General features: G+C 35.1%; 1 protein-coding gene across 1 annotated transcript in view; it reads left to right on the forward strand.

Annotated features, from left to right (window-relative positions):
* Foxp2 (forkhead box P2) overlaps nt 1-20,555 on the forward strand; it is a 494,130-nt gene that overhangs the window by 332,905 nt on the left and 140,670 nt on the right. The window contains exon 5 of the mRNA XM_041675445.1: nt 7,992-8,081. Coding sequence (XP_041531379.1) covers nt 7,992-8,081 — 90 coding nt within the window. The remainder of the gene's footprint in view (nt 1-7,991; nt 8,082-20,555) is intronic.

Here is a 20,555-nt window from a genome sequence, read left to right on the forward strand (position 1 = left end):
AACTTGCTTGTTTCTTTTTTTGTAAAACCCATTATCCTCATTATCCTCTTACTCATGACTTCCATTAATATATATTCTGTCACTCTAGAGTTCCCCTGTTCCAGGACTTTTGCACAAAAGTTTCTTTCATCTGTTTGCTTTTTTCTTGGTTTTCTTTAAGGAATTTGTTGATTTCTTCCAATTGTTTTTGTCTTTTCCTCCATTTCCTTGAGGGAATTTTTCATTTCCTCTTTAAGGGCCTCAACCATTCTCCTAAAGTTATTTTTTAGGTCATTTTGTTTTTTGTCATCTATATTTGATGTTCAAGTCTTGCTGTTGTAGAGTCACTAGTTTTTATTGGTGTCATGTTGCTCTTCGTGGTGTTGAGTGTGTTCTTATTTTGACTACCCATCTTTTCCTCTGATTAGTGTAGTTGGGTCTCTGTCTCTGGTGATCAATCTTTCAGGTGCTAGTGGATCCAAGGCTAAGATGGTTGCTCCTCGGGGTGCAGTCAGGGTCACACTTCCAATCATCCCAGAGGTTACTCAGTGTTGCTGGAAGTTAATCAGCATTCCTGGCTGTTGCTCTCCAATACAGGGGTCGTTCAGTCCTGCTCCCATGGAGGTTGCTGCTTTGGGCTTGCTGAGGTGGAGCTCACTGGCTTGGGCCTGCTACCTCAGAAATTGCTGATTCACGCCTGTTTATCCAGCATGCAATTTCTGACAACTTTTATGTATCCTAATGTGTTCAGAATCAATCCATGTTGTAGCATGTATCAATATTATATTCTCTGTACAGAAATTGTTATTTCACTTCATAGTCTATATTTTATACATCCATTAATGAACTGATGAAAAATTGAGTTAGTTATGTTTTGACATTTTTATAAAGTTGTTACATAAATTTATAAACAACTGTTGGTGGGCATGTTGGTTTTCATTTGTCTTGGGTATGAAATTATGATGAAATTAGTTAGCATGTGGTAATCCCAAACTTAACACTTGTGGCATGGCTTTTTCTTATTAAATTTACTTTTTAAATTGATATATAAAAACATAATTTTTGTTCTGGTGGTACCATAAGATGTTTTCTTGCATGTGGACTTTGTATAATGTTTTAATATGGCTTAATCTCCTCATTTATATTTTCTTCATTTTGAAACATGTAAAATCTTTTTCTTTTTTTCATTTTTGCAGTGTATAGCACATTACTGTTACCCATAGTTCTTTGTCATAAAAAAATTAATTCAGAACCTCTAACTGACAACTTTGACTTATAATTCACTGCCTCTCTTTTGCATCTTCTCTCAATATAGTCCTTGACTGGGCCTTTCTCTTTCTTCATCTCCTTCATCCGAGACCTAAACAAATTCTTTAAATACCCATCTTTCTCCTAATACAGTCAGTTATTCCTGGCCACTGCAAACTTAGAGATTCCTAGAGAAATAAAACACCACCATCCCCTCTCCACAATCCACTTCTTTCTGCAACCTTTTCCTATCTGGCTGTTGATCTCCTACCCAGATACAAGCTTTGCATTTTGGAGTCCTTACTAACTTCTTGCCCTTCATCCTATAGCCACGTATTTAGTCCAGTTAGTTTTAGGTTCATGGTATCTTTTGTGATTCCTATTTTTAATTAACACTGCTGTGACCTTTCCACATCTAACAAGATATTCTTTTTCAAACAATAATGTCTTAAAAAAAAAAAGAAAGAAAGAATTTCACATGGCCTCTGTCTCCACAAGTCTTCAGGGCTTGGTCCTTGATGTGACTAATGGCAAATATGTAAACTTTAATAGTAACTCAAATTTGTGTCTTTTATGATTCAAAATATTTATTTTCTAAATATATTTAGAATTGTCCTCTTAAATTGACAAGAAAAATCCAGAAAAAGATTATTCAAGTAATAGCTTACATTCGTAATCTTACAGCATGCATTTCAGGTAATACATACTATGAGACACTTAATCTTCCATCAACATCCAAATAAGATGATCCTAAGGCTGGAGAGATTGCTCAGGGCTTAAGAGCACTAGCTGCTGGTTTGACTCCCAGGACCCAGGAGCTGGCTTGTATTCATCTGGAATTCCACTTCTCAGGGGCGGTGGTAGATCTGTCACACGCTACTGGCCTTTACAGGACCAGGCATGCATGTTGTGCACAGACATACCCATAGACAAAACAACCACACCGTTGTTTTTAATTTTGAAAACATGATGTTATCCCCACAATGTAAAGGTACGAAAATATATTGAAAATAAAAAATAAATTCAACAAATTCAAAATATGCTTGAAAATACAATAAAATATTTTATCATACAGAAAATAATGACTAAGAAAACACAAGTAAGCCACTGATTTCTGGAGCATGTACTATGTCAAATGGATGGTGTAGAATTTTAATTTTATTAAAAACTGGTTGTAATTTATTATTACCTTTCATATTTGAAAGTTTTAGAGTTAGCAGAACTCCTTTATACGTGAATGGTTCATAGTTAGTAGTATTGAGATTAATATGAGTATGACACTGTGTGACCCATGAATGATTCATTGCCATTGACAACACAAGAGTGAAGAAAGGAGAATGTGTAGCATGCCACTTGGTACTATTTCTGGCAGCCCATTGAATTCCAGCTCACTGAAGTTTCAGTCACTTCAAACTGAGTGTGTGATTCCAGATTAGAGAGAACTAAACCGATCTCAGCCGTTTGTTCCCATTTCATAATAATGGGAAGATTTTAAAGCTGTGTTATATAGCACACTGAATGCTGAGTTTGGACAGGACTCATGAGGGCTTCATTTTTATTTCTGAAGATGAATTTGTGGATCCAAGGCATTGCCTTGATTGTCTGTCCAGTGAATCTTCGAAACCAAAAAGGCCTGGTATCTGATTGGTAAACAGGAAGCTTGACAAAATGTTACTTATTCTTACTTTGTCTACAAATTCAGTGATTTTTGCTTGACAATTTTTTCTCCATTTCACAATATGATTGCAATATATTCACACATTTAGCTTCTAACTTTATACAAATGTACTGTAGAAAATAATTATTTCAAAAATATTTTAATAATTATCTTTTTTCGAGCAAACTTAGCCTAATTACATATCAGGAATGATCAAATGAGGGGTCAATAGCTACAGATGCATAATTTCACTCTGATAGATTGCTGTTTGAAAATAGGTTATGACAATTAGATGATTAATCTTCTTCTATTAAATAACGCTATGAGACTTCAGATCACATTTATCAGTCTATTCTCTTTAGTGTGAACATAACAGGAAGACAGACAAAACAGAATAGAGATTTATATTCTTTGATAAATAATCTAAGTATACTAATCAACTACAGTTGGAAAAATAGCCAGAGAATGAAATTCTGTTTGGAGACATTTTATGTTCTGTGTTCAGAATAGAGTGTTAAATGCACAATGTGTTTTTTTAAAAAAATGAAAAGATGGGACTTTGATGAGTGAAAGCCTGGATGCTCTGCTGGTTGAGGTTTTTTTGGGGGGGGGTGCTGTTTATCTGCAAAGTCTACAACCCTTGTCAGTAGACTGGGGAGTGCCTGTGCAAACATTCTTACTTTGCCTGCTCCACGTAGTCAGTTCTTGTATCGGATTTCTTCTGACCTCGCTATCTGAAACCAATTACAGGAGATCCATTTGGACTGTTTCTATTTTCATAAGAAGCCTAGGCAGGAGTGTTTTTCTCAGCGATGAACATCAACATCAAATATGCTTCTGAGTGCTTTGTTATTTATGTTTCAGAGCGATTTTGTAGCCTTCAGCTCTCAAGAATGTGTCACGCTGTGCTGTTTATACACTGAAGATATTAATGGGCATAGATGTCATTTTTCATTTTAATGTCTCAAATGCAACAGGCTGATAGGTTAAGCATTCCTATTTTTATGGGTAGGGATATGAATGATGTCTATTTTCCGCCAAATGTACATATATATTTACTTATGGGAAAAGAGTCAGTTATAAACCATAAAATACTCAACATTTAGGTTTTCTGGCTATCTCCAAACTGTGCTCAAATAATTTTATTTCTATTAAAAATTTTAAGTTTTGAAAGAAAAAAGGAAGAAAGAAAGAAAAAAAGAAAGAAGATAAAACCTGACAATTTTTTCTAACATTTCACAGAGCTTGTTCCTCTTAAATTAATTTTCACAGTGACCGATTCCATAGAATTACATTTTGTGAGACTCGTCACAACATGAGGTTAATACCGAGTGAGACAAGTGACATGCATGAACTTTGCTCCACTTACAAAAGTTTAGCTTACTTAAAATTGTGCAATAATAGAGTTGATGTTTTCAATAAATATTTTAAAGAACAAAATGAAGTCAGTTCTAGAAGACATGTTCCTTACACCTTCATTGCTCCCAAAAGTTTAACTTGAATTTATTTATAAATATTTTTATTCTTTTCTCAAAATATTTCATCTTATTCCATTTTCAGAGTATCCAATCTTAATTCTCTGTAGCCTTCCTAATATTAGCTAATTGTATTAAATAATGCACATCCTTAATTCAAAACCAGTGTGCTTTTGGAACTCAAACTCAGTCTGGTGCCTTCCTGATCGTTCCTCTTACTTATTCAAAAAGGGTTCAGTCTTATTTTAAAAAAATTGTAAACAAGCTTTGGGTTTCCGTTACAAATTAATTCTAGAGAAGAGATGAGCATATGGATACTATATGGATCTTAAACTTCATGAGGATAACTGGCATTTACCTTTTTTATTCATCAAAATTTAATGAGCATGTGATTTTTCAAATTAATAATTTGTGTAATTCAACACAGTCCCTTATATTAATGAAAGTGTTTTACTTCATAACCTTTCATTTTTTGACTAGTGACTATAATAAATTGCAAAGGTCAGGCAAATGTCTCTGTGCAACTGTTTGTTGAAATGTAGTCCTAAAAAACTATCCAGAATTTGGGGAATAAAAATGTCATATGGTGCATGCAGCTTGAATGCAAAATGTCAGGAATTTCTACTTTGAGGCTTAAAACACATATGGATGCTTGTTTTTTTGTTATTCCACTTCTTAAGTTTTTATAGCAATTGTTACCACTCCCCAAAACATGTGGAGATAGATAAGTGACTCTCATTTTTCATAAACACTTGTATTGGAAGATGATTCTCAAGCATTTTGAAGATACTCTAAGTACATATGAAATATAAAGTACTGAAGAAGCATTCTTTAACCAGCCCTCCTGTTAAATATTATTATTACTCCCTTACCAGGAATGAAGATGTGTGTCTCTGTCCAGTCATACTTTCATGAACAGAGGTTCTAGTACATCCAAATGTCTAGTATTTTTCTATAGCACTGGGGTTCACATATGACAATGACTAACTGCTGGTGTTGAGAAGAAGAGGTACATTCAGAAATGCTGGCAAAGTAAGCCCTAAGCTTGGGAACCAGATGAGTAACTGACTGGACTCTCCTACTTCCTTGAGACATTAGTCTAGTGACTAGGGAGTTGATTCTTCAGTTATTTGACAGCAAAACAAAAAACCTAGAGGTGACATATACTAAGATATTGTCTAGCTCTAAAATTTTGATATTGTGCTAGTAATGACTGACCTGATGATCAGGATATTATAAAAGTTTAAAGATCTATTAGGTTTCAGTGGAGTTTGTATGAAATGCAAGATTATCCATATATAAGTATGCCTTCCTTCTGTGACACTTACTATGGTACCTTGAAAACTCAAGTATAAAAGGATTATGTGTTTCTTCCAAGTTCTGGAAAAAAAATGGAGTTGTCATCTTTACAAGTGGACGTAATTCATAATAGTATTAGATATTCTCTTTTCCTGGAATTTTGTTCATTGTTAATTAGAGATTGATTTCTTAGACAGAATAGAGATGATATGGGACAATAAAATGCATTCTGTCCTGGAAGCCAAGTGACCTGGAATATAACATTCATAAATAGTTTCATGGCCTTAAACAAAGCAAATGACAACCCTAGACCTTATTCTTCACCCGTTTATTAAAATGAGGGAATCATATTTTATGGTTTCTATGATTGCTTTTAGTGTGGATCATTATTGTCCCAGGATTCTAAGGAGTTGTGGTTAGAATAGTCTAAAAACATTTTACACATATATGTTGTTGTTTTTATAATATGGGATATATATAAATATATATTTATGTTATATCTATTATATATATGGGAGAAAGAACTCAAAGGGGAAATCATGTCGAAAGTAATTGATTTCTTTTACATAAGTATAGTTCAAGCCACACTATGGTAGTATCAGTTGAAAGTTGCCTCTCATAGTTATATTTTAGGTCAGAATTGAAAGGGAAAATGTATATTATAAAGTATTCAGTGAAATTTTTTCAGTGACTTTTATGACAATAAGATAATTATGGAATGAATGTTTAGTTTATCCTCGTATTGAACCTGTAATAAGTTGCCTGAACTCACTCATGTGCCATCCTTAGTAATACTTAGTTTGACTTGTAATTACTTGAAAAGTTTTTTTTTTCTGTTTTTTTTTTCTTGTTTTGTTTGTTTGATTTTTTTTTAAGCACACAGACGCCCAAAAGGAAAAATCATCACTATGTGCAAGTGGGCTTCCACATGCAAAAGCAGCGCACACAAAGGTGCTAGATCCTGCGATGGGAAGACAAATCAGGGTTGTTAGAAGGTGCTAGCACATCCAGCTTGTTTACTCTGGCCTCTGAGTCTGCCTGCCTTCTCAGAACACTTGCTTGGAGCCAGACTGTAGCAGCCCTTTCTCTGTCTTTTCATAATTGATCATGGGATGACTGCTTTCCCTGAGGGTTAAGACGTGGCAACTTTTTCTGTTTGCTCAGCATCTCAATGCAGTAGTTCAAACATTGTTCACACCAGCTGGCGTGTAAAGCCATATGCACATCTTGTCAAAGCAACTGTTGTCATGGATACTAGAAACTCACTCCAAAACCAGATCATTGATCCCAATCAAAATTGTACTTTTTATCAGCTGAAAATCTTAATTATTATAGAAGAATATTGATCTGTGATTTCCCACAATGGGGAAAAATATTCTGGATTCAAAAACAGTGAATAACAATGTCAGACAACGACTTAGTTTTATATATCAAAAAATGTCATTAGTCCGGTTCATGGAACTCAGGATAAAAGGAAATTTTAAATAGGAGGTCTGAAGAACTTTAAAAAAAAATACTGGTTTAATAGTGCTAACCCTTTTAGTAATGTAAAATGTATTTTGGTTTCTGAAACTAGTTTATGTAAATTCATATAGTCCATTCACCAACCTGTCCCTTCTCTAAGAAAAGGCATGCTTACATTACTTTCTATGTTTTTTTTTTTTTCTGAGTAGATAAGAGAACACAAAAATAAATGAAAACATCTTCTGTTTTGATTGGTATTCTGTCACACACTGAAACAAACCTGATTGGTTGAGTGCTAATTTCTTTGTTCTCTGATTTTACTAAGAATGCAAATGAAACCCACTCAATTTTATTTGGCATTAAAACTGCTCTGTATTTTGTCAAAGGAGAGGGTTTTTCCCCTTGACTTGTAAGTACAAAAAAAAAAGTGTTTTTAATCTTAGTGAAAATCCTTATTAATTCACTTTCAAGATAATCTGATGTTGATTTGTCAAATTTAATTACAGCTTCCGGTAACACTTGATGTCTGCTGCTTTGGCTTCAAAATTGTAATATGAAAATGCAAATTGATAATTTGAAAGGGAGTGGGCATTTTAGGAACACTCAGAGATAAGTTCTGTGGGAATGAGGTTATTGATGCAGTTGGTGATTTTCTCTTCTTAAAGCACTTTCAACAAATTAGATTTATGTCCTGCAGGGTTACATGCATCTGCATGAGTTTGAAGGTATGTTTTGTAAAGTTTTTCAAACATATCAGTAAAAAAGGAATAATGGTGTAAAGAAGGTTGATAGTCCTCACTTATATTCAGTAAGGACAGCCATTCCACGTTTTAAAAAATATTTAGCTGTTTTCTCCTTTTTATTTTCAGGCTCTCCAGGCAGCAAGACAACTTCTGTTACAGCAGCAAACAAGTGGGCTGAAATCTCCTAAGAGCAGTGACAAACAGAGGCCATTGCAGGTTAGTAACGCTTGCCTGTCCTTGAGACATACCCTTAATGATGTTCACAACAATGACAGATGTGCAAAGCACATTCTGTTTATTAAATAAATTATAGCATTTGCATATATATATATATATATATATTGATACTTCCAAAAGAGAATTCATGGAATCTTTGTAAAGGGGGATTTACAAACACTGTTAGCATGGATTTCAAAAAGTTTCCAAGGTCATTCTTTGCCAAAAAAAAAAAAAGTAGGAATTTGGTACATATAAGCATAAAATATTTTGTGAATATTTTTTGTGGATTTTAACAGGGTTTCACTCACTAATTAATTAAAATATGAAATTAAAGCAAAATCATAGTAAAATGTTGTGTGAGAAGCGACAAATGCATAAATCTTAGCTGATTTCAAAAAAAAAAATCTGTGAGTTTGCCAAGGACCTGTTACTGTTGTTACACTGAACAAACACATTCTAGAGTTTGTTGTCCTTCCTTACTATTTGTTCTGTGAAACTGATGTTTGCATTCATGCTGAAAAAAAAAGTTTGTGTTACAATAACCATTGTGTTTATTCATAGTCTTTTTAACCAAGATATATGGAATATTTCCTTGAGGGAAAGTACTTTAAAGTATATTCTCAGGTTGTCTAGTAAATGCAATGTAGATTTGGGGAGCCATCTCTCACGATGTTACAGACATCTCTCACGATGTTACAGACAGACATCTCTCACGATGTTACAGACATCTCTCAGAATGATTTTCAGAGATTTTGAAAAATATAAGTGATAATTTCTCCTGATGCATTTTTTATATACATTTGTGTCTAACACGGAAAGCTTTAGTGTTGGTTAAGCAGTCATTTTGTGTACATTTATTTAAGCAAGTGTTCTCTTTTTAGTGGCTTTGACTACTTTAAAATTCACATGTAGAGGTTATCATCTAGTTCTTATGTGATGGTATTCTGTAGCATAGATTCTATTAAAGAAAATTATAGACTACTGATCCCCAGAAGCCAGAAATCTCCTGTTACTAAGAAAATAAATTGATAGGCCCTAAACAAAGTTGAGATAAAGACACATTTTCTTTGGATCAGGGTTCTTTATTGCAGGAGAAGAAAGGAACCCAAAGTGTCTAAAGGCCACATCTCTGTGATGACTGTAAAAGCAAAAACGTTTCATGGAAACTTCCAGTTTTTAAGATCCTTTTCAACGTTTTCTCTTTAAAACAATTCCATAGTATGTTGTTTTAATTAATGAGGAATCCTGGGGAGGACATTTCCTTATCATCTCTCATATTTCTGTCCCATTGATAGAAACGAGTTTAACACTTGACTCCTTGAGGGTCTCAGTGACAGCCAATGGAGCCCAGACCTCCAGGATGGCTACAGGGTGGAAATTTCACTTTCTTTTATTGTGTGGAAAACATAATTTTGATGTTGACAGCATAAGTCAAAGATTAGAAAGAAGTTATTATTTCAAAAGTCAGACAAGACTATCACCTATTTTATATTTTATATTTTTGGACAACAGAGAAGATTTGGAGTTGCCTCTTCCTCTTCAGTGTTCAGTCAGTAGATGCGTCTTCCTTGCAGGGTATCAGGGTGTCTGTGGAACCAACAGCTTGGTTGTGTGTTGTTTTTTTTTTCTGTTCTTGTTAAAATACAAGTCAGTATTTGATACTCTGATTAACTAAAATGATGAATTTTTATTTAAATTATTCACATGTACAATGTAATATTTGTGGCTCTGAAATAAGAATTTGTATGTGTGCCAGTTGTTATATAAATCAGTTCTGAGAAGAAATCCTAAATTTCCTTGGTTCAGCATGAAAGATGGGTAAAAATCATTGTAAATGCCCTTAGCAACTGCAGCTGCTGACACACTGGATCCTCTCCTGTGTCACCTGTATTGTGTGTTTCATGAGCATGAGAATCTGCTCCGTTGTCTAGATGATGAGACTACAGTGCTTTAGTATCATGTGTAACTGTAATGGGATCATTACGTAAAATGTCACAGGAATGAGAAGTCATTTTTATGAATGAGAAATTAGAACTAATGAAGACTTACATTCCCCCAAAAAATGTGCACTGTAATTAATACAATGCGAAACTGAAATTTTAATATTTCATGGTACTTGATAAGCTTAGCAGTTGTAGACATGAAGAGATTGTATTGTGTGCCTAATCAGAACGTGGCAGTATTCACACTCGCTTATACATCTCTTTTCAAACAGAGATATTAGTCGATGCTCATCTTGGCCTCTGCAAACATTATTAACATCAATTGTATTTGTTTTTAAAGCTGCAATGTATTTGCTAGAATTTTTAATCATGTGATATGAAATTAATATTTTAAAGTGTCTGTATATGACTTTCTCCTAGTCTTGTTTTTCTACTAATGACTCAGAATTTAACAAAACTTTTTCCATGTAGTCGATATCTGTCATATTTTAAGTTTCTCACTGCTAATTGAAAAAGCTGAACAACACTTGCAAGGCATGGTATTTGATGCCCCTGTATAACACAGCTTCCTGCCATGTCGGGCATGATGCCTTAGAGAACCAGAATAAATGCTTTTTTATTATTATTTAAAATTTTATTTTCAAGCAGATTCTTTATAAAGTTTGAAATAAAATACAGCTCTAATAACAATTCTTTGATGGCTCAAGTCACAAGAACGGTAAACAGTTGCCTGTTTAACTTTCACATGAATTTATTTATGTCTTAAAAAGTGAGGCCACATTTGAAATGTGGCGCGATACAGCCAGTTTTTGTCACGACAGTATTTCCATTCTGCTCCCTTTCATCTATGTTTTCCCATTTCTGTGATACAGGTGGCATCGATATTAGCATGTGTACTGCAAAGGAAAGAAATGCTTCGTCACCTGACCATCTTCATTAGCAGTTTTAGTCGTGACCTCGGTTTCCCTTATAAGTATCTGAATGTTTATATTTAAAGTATGTTTACACATTCTAGCCGTTATATGATGAACTAATTAAATAAGTCCAGGCAGTGAGCGTATCAGTTACAGAGATACTGACGGGTAACTTACAAAGATTGGGGTGCACCAGGCCGCTGAAGTTCACCTGAGCGGCTCCACATGGCTCTTCTTCACGTTTACTACCCCACAGGAAGCAGTTTGACTCAACAGTGAAGATGGCCTCTCTTTCACGCGTGCTGTGTTTGTTGTCATGGCTGGCATTGCCTATACATGATATACTTATGGCGATCCCTACTGAGGACACTTAGTCAACAAAAAGATTTAATGCTTTCAGTTTCATGAAACTAATTTTTACGTGCGGAGGAATAAACACACACGCATACGCACACAGCATTCATACACATGCACACTTCAACAATCTGAAACTTTGTTTTTGTAAAATACATTATCAATAACCAATGACATATTTAGTTAACTCAGTTTAGATCTGGAAACTGGCCGCATTATTGTTCTTGTTACATTTACAGCCACGAGACAGACTTGTGGTTCTCCAACAGCTGTGCGGTGCAGAGACGTAAATTTAAGGTAAATGCCATTGCTTTGCTATCTCAGATGAATATCAGTATACAACTTTGTGATCACACCTTCACTGAAGGTTCATATCTCATATAAAATATCTGTGCTCAGTAGGTGATTAAAATTACTAATTTTTCTAAGTATGTCTTAAGAAGTGCAAAAGTAGATTAGTTGAAAGCAAAAGTATATTAGACAGAATAATCTTATTCTGACTTGGCCGTAAAATCATTATATAAATGTGAAGATGTCTCATAACATCCTTAAAGACATTGGACAGATTAGCTAATTCTAATGTGCCATGATTAAAGATATGTTTTGTTTTTGAAGAAAGTGATGGCATCTTAAGTTTTTTTTACACTGATCCTTTCGAGGACCAAAGCATCTGCATGGTAGCATCACACAACCAGAAAATGCTTTGGAGTCAAATAATTAAATCCAGTGTGTTAGGGAATTATTTTTTCAATAAAATGTTTACCAACATTCAAGGGCCTTTTATCTCACTAAAGGACAGACAATGATACTAGAAATTGCATATAGCTACACAAAAATTATATTCTTCTGTATATTTTTGCAACCTACATTTATATGTTGTGATATAATGCAGTTTTGCATCATTTATCCCTTGATCTTATCCCTCACATCAAAAAATGGTGAAACTAACATCAGCAGCATTCTGCAATCAACTACTGCGTAATTAATGTTCTATATCAATTATCAGGACTAAGACTGAAAGTTATAATTTTAAAATTAATAATATACTTTGGGGAAAATACTAACTTTATGGGACATAGAACTAGGTGTGGCCAAGTATATTTTAGGAAATGACAAAATTCTACTTATGTATTAATAAGACCTGAAATTAAACATTTTTAACTTTAGTTCTAGTTGTAGAAATTTGGAATATTTTCCCAAATAAACAGAATTATGTGAAAATCATACAGATTTCAGTAGAGGAAATTATTGTATTGTAGGAAACATAAAAAATAAATTTAGTCAGTTTTTCCCTAATGTATCTTCATCTCGACAAAATATGCATTGAGCCAGATACATTGCAACTTGATCTTAAAATGATTAAAGGTTTAACTTATGCACACTCTAGATCATGTCTTGTGTTATCTTGATTTTCGTGCTAGTAGAAAATATTTCTTAAAGGTAGCCTGAAGAGCAGGTCTAAGTTAAAACCATTCTTTAACTAGCATGCTGTTTCCACTGGTGGACAGCTGCTTGAATCTGACCTCCAATCGAAAAATATCTGGGCGTACCTAGCCTATCATTTCAAAGTGCGTTTGTGTGGAAAACTTCCCAAAAGTCCACTCATGACACGAAGAAGGAGTAACAGGTTTCCGTCCCCAGTCTGGCTCTCACATATAAGACGTTGGTTATTTAACTTGTTGGAAATTAAAATCCTGTAAAATTGTTGCATGAAATAGAAAGAATACTAAATATCATGTATAGCATAAATCTTTAGGCAATAAGTTAATAATTCATCATTTTACAATAAACTCCATGACCTTACTAGTTAATTCACATCTAGGACATGTGGACTATAGTTCAGATTTTTTCGTTTTCTTTTCACCATTCCAAACTAGTCTAAAAGCCACTGTGAATGTTTAGCGGACTACAGGGGATGTCTTCTGCTACAGGCTCTCCAGGTTAGTGTGTTTCACATTCACGGAGTACAACTCTAGTTAGTATTTTCTCTCCTACTCGACTGCCCTGTAGTAGCAAGAACTAGTGGTTAGTGTTGGCTGTCAACTTGACAGGCTCTAGAATTGCCTAGCGTGCAGGCTGCCAGATATACCTTTGAGAGATTATTTAATTAGGTTAGCCTTTGGACATACTTGTGAGGAACTGTATGGGCTTGGGACTAGATTTGCAAATAAAGGAGAAAGGTATCCGATCACTAGCATTCATGGTCTCTGCTTTCCAACTGTGGACACAATATGCCCATCCTCCTCAACTTGTTGCCATGCCTACTCTGCCATGGTGGAAGTGTGAATCAAAACAAATGCTCCCCTTAAGCTGCTTCTGTCAGAGTTCTTTATCACAAAAGAGGAAAGGAGCCAGCAGAGGAGCCATGAATTTTCTGCTCAAGTCTATTGTGTGGCTTGGCCCTTGCATAAAATGCCATCAGTGAGCATGTGGTGAAAACATTAATGCACAGTGGTTTATGATGCAGTTGAGGTTGGATTAAGACTCATAACCAAAACACTAAATTTTGGGCTAGAGTGAATAAGCACAAAAATAAGCACTTCAAAAAAGAAATTGTCAATCCAGGCTGCTTGACCAGGGAATTTTTACACACAGCTGTAAAGAAAAGAGACTCAATAGTTGAATAAAGAAAGAGAATTTTGATGGAGCAGATTTTAACTGATATCATCAAAGATGTGCAGAGGGGAAATCACAAATCTAGTTAACAGTGGAAGTAGCATGGAAATGTGATAACAAAAATAATTAAAGAAAGAAAGAGTGGCATCAAGGGCTTACTTTACTTACGTTTTTTGACTATTACTAAATGCCTAGCAAAAACCACTGGAAGGGAGACCAGAGCGATGACTCAAAGTTTGAAAATGGAACTGTGTTTGGTTATCATCTTGTATCATCTCCTTGTGTCTCATAGCCACTGGGTCCAGGAGACCTAACCCTTCTGCAGGCCTCTATGAGTATCCACTGGCACACACACACACACACACACACACACACACACACACACACACACACAGAGTATAATAATAATGCTAAAAATTTTAAAGACACAAATCACTGAACTGAGGGAAGCTTTGTTTGACTGTCAGTTTCAAATGTTTCAGTATATTGCTTAGTCCCGTGAGCATCATGGTTTAGGAAGCATGCAGCAAAGGAAGTTTGTTCATGTCATAGCTAGCCAGAAAGTATAGAACAGTGGGGCTGGGCTATGATCAAGAAAAGAAGTAAAAGGAAAAATAGAAGAGACTTCAGCAGCCAGCTTGGAACTAGAGTTATTAAGGAGGTTCGGGAAAAGAAGAATTTTTCAAAGACAGGGCCATCTTGTGTGTAAACCTATGTCTACAACAACCAGAACACTGTTTAGTTAAGTTAAATGCTGATATTTTAATACCCCATTCTTTATTGATTGCAGGTAATTTTGAGGATCAGCAAGGTTTACCTAGGCAACAATGAATGGGAACATCGTACTTTCAAATTAATGTTCACAGGAAAATAGAGAATTAATAAATTCACATTTACTTCTCAGGTTGTTGCAAAAGAAAAATTATATAGTGTAAATTAAATGTGGAAGAAAATTGCTTTCTCAGAGGTTAGGTTTTTTTTTTTTTTTTCCTTCCTTAGCTACCCAGGTACTTGTTTCTTTCTGTAATCTGTGAGGATTTTAAGTACATATTCCCTGGACTTCTCTATCTTAACTAAAGTGAAAGCAAGAAAGGAATAAAACACTAATATTGTTATGGGACCTCTCTATAGGATTTAAGACTTAGTCTTCGAATTTTATCTTAAGATGTTTGGAAGTGTTGTAAAAGCTCAGCTGAATGACAGCATGGTGAACAGCCCGAGTACATGATTAGAGACAAAAAGCAAAATTATTTAGAATTTCACTTCCATTTAAGGCTGTGTTTCCTTTGTGGATTCTATTCTTATCTATCAGTCTGGGTTCTCCATTGCACTTACGTTTCCTAAATACCACCCTGCTACTTCGTTGTCTCTACTGTATTCTTTCTTCCTTCACTACGTGTTCACCGTGTAATCTTTTCTGCTCCTTTGTTCTCTTGCATAGAAAGGAGAAAACTTATAACTAATTCTAAATTGATCGTAAAGGACATTCTAGTCATAATTTTATCCATAAATGATGAAACTGTGCTGATTCTTTTCACCCAGTGTCCAGTGTTTCATTGTAAATTTATGTTACTTGAAGTAAGTTGTAGTATCAGTATGAAAGTCATACTATTCTGATTCTCTGTGGCTTAGAAAAATCTAGACTCCGAATCATTTTCATGATACTAGAAATATCCTCCTACTAAAATTTATGAAACTTACAGGTCACTAGAATGCTGTGATCATTTGCCACGACTTTTAGAACTCTCCCAAAATATTAAAATGAATATTCAAGCTTTAATTTCTCGGGACAGTTATATTAATGACCAGTTATTCTAAGTGCATCTTTTGCTATGTTAATTATTGCTGTTTTAATAATGCTGGATTTGGTAGCACGCCATTGAAAAAGATGAAGCAAATGAATAATGAATTGTTCTTCCGACAGGATTTAAGTCACTACTTTAATATGAAAATCATACAAGCTAATTATGAGAACATAACTTGAGTTTTGGGATAATTATGGTTGGGCACTAAGGTATTTTTCTCAAAAACACTAAATAAATGTTAATAAATTCTTATAATAAAGTGTTTTAAAAATGAAAGTGTACACTTTGATTAGATAGGAAGAAACTACTGATGATAAATAATTATAGTAAACCCATGAAATTCGCAAGGTGTATATCTTGAGATCTTCAGGAACTTGAACTTCGAGAAATTTTTCTTTCAGCAGTATCTGGTGAGGGTGTTCAGCTTTTCTTCCAAGAACAGGTCTCCCTCGCTAGGAAAGTACCATGGTTCTATACAAAGTGTAACACAACAACAGCTTTACAATATTCTATAGAACTTTGCACATTGTTCATCTCTGCCTTTTAAAAATATGATAGGTTTAACTGTGTCACTGAAACCACAGAGGATACACAGGTAGTGACAATAGTGACCGCAAATGCAGGAGATTTAGGTCATCTGTGTAAGAGGTCAGCAGACTAGATGGTCCAGCCTCTCGGCATGCTTGGATGTTTTACAGCTAAATGAATTCTACAAGAATTCTATATGACACGGGAACTTTGGAATCATGCAGATAATGAATGGGTCCTCAAAAACTAGGAATTTTAAGGCTCCAGTCTATCATGCTTGGATGCTTCATGCCTGGAGGAATTCTACAGGAGTATAACACAGTAACTTTAGAATCATGCAGACAATGAAATGTGTTTTCAACAGGTAGGATTTTTAAGGCTCTGGTTTACTAGATCTTACAAGCGTGCAACTATTGGGAATATCCAATTCCACCAAGGAAGTCCCCTGTGCTGTCTGTGTTGATATAGTATATAGAGTTAAGAGCCTTCATTACCTTGTATATTCTACCTTTTAAGTATAAATATCAACTGACTTTCCTAAACTGTCTCGGAGGTCTTAGTGAAACTCTGATTTGTCTTGAAGAATACAGGGGAAGGCAATGACTTAAGAGCTGAGGGGCCTCGTAGAAGGGCAATAGAGGATTGGAGTCTTTGTTTCCATAACTACCAGTCACTGACTAGTTTTGCCCTAGGGTTCATCTCTGAGGTCTTAATCCTTCCAGATAGAAATCCTCTGTCTAGATTCAGATTTCAGCTGGTCTGGAATCACATCCAAATATGACTAACAGCATGTAGTTTTTTTTTTTCTTTTCCTTTCTATTTTTTTAAGGTTTTGTCATTTAGTTTTATTGGAATCCACATAAAACCTGTTTAGCAAGTGGTTAAGCGTTTGAATAACACAAAATTCCTTTGCACCGTGTACAAATTCTTACACTTAGGATGCTAACACTTGCATTGCTGCAAAAGCTGCCACCTTGACATCCTCCACTGCTGGTGCTACTGCACATTCTCAAGTGCCAAACTCAGGAGCACAGCGAATGTTCCTATGTGCTGACATGAGGAAAATCTGTTGTATCACAGAGAGATTAAATTAAATTCTTAGATAGATTATTTCTGCAAAAACATTGGGGAAAAAACACAAATGGCAGTCTTTTGTCTATACTTCCTTCTCCCTACAGACCAATCATGAAACGGACATTTAAAACATTAATTCATAATAAAACCATACAGAATTTATCATTTCCCCAAAGCACATTTTCATTGAGAAGCTTCTCTTTATCATTGGGCTTAGAATTTCCACCATCAATAGCTGTAATAACTTCCCTAAAATATCTTGGAGAACAATTAGGACTTTGGTTTTCAAACCCAAGAAACTGTTTGAAATCCTTTTTTTAAAAAAAAAAAAATGGAACTGCAAGCTTGGCGGTGGTGGCGCATGCCTTTGATCTCAACATGCAAGAGGCAGAGGCAAGTGAATCTCTGTGAGTTCGCAGCAGCCTGGTCTACAAGAGCTAGTGAAGAAGGAGGAGGAGGAAGAGGAGGAGGAGGAGGAGCAGGAGCAGGAGGAAGAGGAAGAAGAAGAAGAAGAAGAAGAAGAAGAAGAAGAAGAAGAAGAAGAAGAAGAAGAGAAAAAAGAAACTACATTCTAGCTCAGTCTCCGAGTTAATGTAGGGAGAGGATTGGATGGTGAAAGTCAAGACACTAGGAAATTTCTACTCAGTTGGTCTGAGACTGAGTGTCAGAACCCCGAATTCCGTTTTCTCTCAAACAGGAAAATATTTCTCTGTGAATAAAAATTATTGAACTTGAATTCCCGTGATATCCTATGTCAGAACCATCTCTCCAAGACTTTGTTCTCTTCTTTTTAATCTTTTTTTTGTCACTTAGCCCACACCGGCTTGAACTTGCTGTTTCCACAGATGATCTTGAATCCTGATCCACTTGCTTCTATCTCTCAGATGCTAGGATTGTAGGCCTGAGGTAGCATGATTGATTTTTGTGGTAGTAGATACTGAACCAACCCATGGCTCCACCCATGATAGACAAACACTCTACGACTGAGCTTCACCCCAGCCATCTGCTTTCCAACCTGATGAAAATATGCTGAACTTCTACCACGGGTTGCCTCCTGATTCAACAGCAGTAGATATTTTACTTATTCTATGCATTTCATTTTTAAATGTTAATGAAAGAAAAAGTAGCCATACTCAGACTTCTTGAGATGCCATTATTTCACATATTATTTTTCAAAATGATTTGAGACAATAATACCAGAATCTTGTTTGCGCTAATACAACATCTCACATAAAATTATCTATTATAAATGTATTCTATATTATACTAAGTAAAAACATAGATAGATAGATAGATAGATAGATAGATAGATAGATAGATAGATGCATCCTAATGGCCTCAGCTATTAACCACTATCCATACTAAGCTTGCCTTTGATATCAGAAACCCTAAATAAAAAACTCACTTTTTCAAAAATGTAGTTTGCCTCAATGGCTCTCACACCCTGCCCTCCTTTTTTAATTATGACATAAGCAGAGATATCAAGTGCCTCTAGTTCTTCCCATCCCACACACATCATATCACACACATCATACCACATACAAACATATACCTTTTTTCTTATACATACTTATATTCTTGTATACATGCAGCTGAATCAGCTACTATAAACTCCTTACTGCCTTGTTATCTTCCATTTTCCAATGCCTACAATGTCTTAATGTAGGTTTAGCATAAATATGTGGTATCTATAGACTTGTGTGTGCCCACTCAAAACCCTGTCAAGCCTCTCTTTTCTCTTATGTGCTGATTGTATCTTTCAGTTGTCTACGGAAGCATCTCAACCCAGATTAACAGGTTTTCAACTCAAATTATCTATCTTAACCTGTCATGCTCAGAGTTCCTACCTGCTGTTCCTGATCTTATCCTATAGTCTCTATTCATTAATCCCTTCTAATCTGATAATGTCATATCCTCTGCTCTGATAATGTAAAAGTCCCCCACTCTAATCTCTCAGCACATGACACAGGGCTCTTGGTAAACCACCATGGACATGACATGGGCCTAATAGTGAACTATTTTCCATGCATACTATTTATTCATTTGCAGATATTTATGGTTCGCATGCAAGGTGCCACAAATCGTATGAGTATTTTTATGTATTTTACTGCCCTCCCTAATTCTGCACCAGCTTAGAAGATCATTACCATTTTCTAGAGTCCAAAGGCTATCACATAGAGCATCTATCCCTGGAATTGTCATTGAGTTACCCATTACACATGTGTGCTTCCTGAAAATATAAAACATTTTATCATTTCAAATACTATAAAAATTTCCATGATAAATTATACCATATTTTATCACAGGCATTTGGATTCTGTTTCAACTTGTTCTCAGATCCTAAATCTTGGATGTAAGAGGCTGGATTTTGTTCATGCTTATAATTTCCTCCCAACACAGCAGTTAATACATGGTAGATGCCAAAGAAATCTAGAGTATTTGATTTAAATTGTGTGAACTAGACCACATTCTATCATACTAAGCTGAGGCTGTCCCATTCATCCAGCGAAGCTATTAGAAGAGTTTACGCGAGTTTCCTGAAGAAAGTTTCAAGCTGTCCTGGCTCTCCTGAGATGACAAGCTCTGGTCACACTGCCCAGCTCCTGGCACGTCACTATGAGATTTTGCCTTTTTTCCATTAGACAATCTGTTTCGAAAATAACACATCTAAGGATTAGTTTCCCTGATTAGATTGTATACAGTATGCTCATTTGACTACAATTGATTCTTTCTCCTTTATCATTAGGTAAATGTTTTCTTTTCCAATTCTATCTTCTCTCTTTTTGGTTTTCATATACCTAAATTATTTCCTTACAGTAAGACCTTTCCTTCCTATTTTTAATGCAATACACTGTTAACTCTAACTGGGTTCCTGTCCTGTGTACCAATGACTGTTTTTAATAATATAGTAAAAGCAAGAAGTTTGCTTAATAAATGACATTGGAAATCTATTGAATGGCAAATAGTACATAAGGATTTTTCAAATATTACGAACTTGTATATACTCTGCACATGATCTGTATTTCTATAATTTATGAAATGATTGTACTATCTTTTTGGTCATTAATTCTGAACATTCTCCTGAAAAAGTGTCTACATTGGCTGTAAAGCTGTCCGCTGCTCTAGGTAGGAATACAACATGCAGTGAAGCCTACACACAGGCCGTGCTGAGCTGCCTCAGTCCAGAGCTCATTGTCACAGGATTTTTTCTTCTTTTTTTATATGCAATTGCTATTT

Source organism: Microtus oregoni, unplaced genomic scaffold (genome assembly GCF_018167655.1).
Source record: "Microtus oregoni isolate MIOR12 unplaced genomic scaffold, Mior012 000026F_ref0000081, whole genome shotgun sequence".
NCBI classification, from domain to species: domain Eukaryota; kingdom Metazoa; phylum Chordata; class Mammalia; order Rodentia; family Cricetidae; genus Microtus; species Microtus oregoni.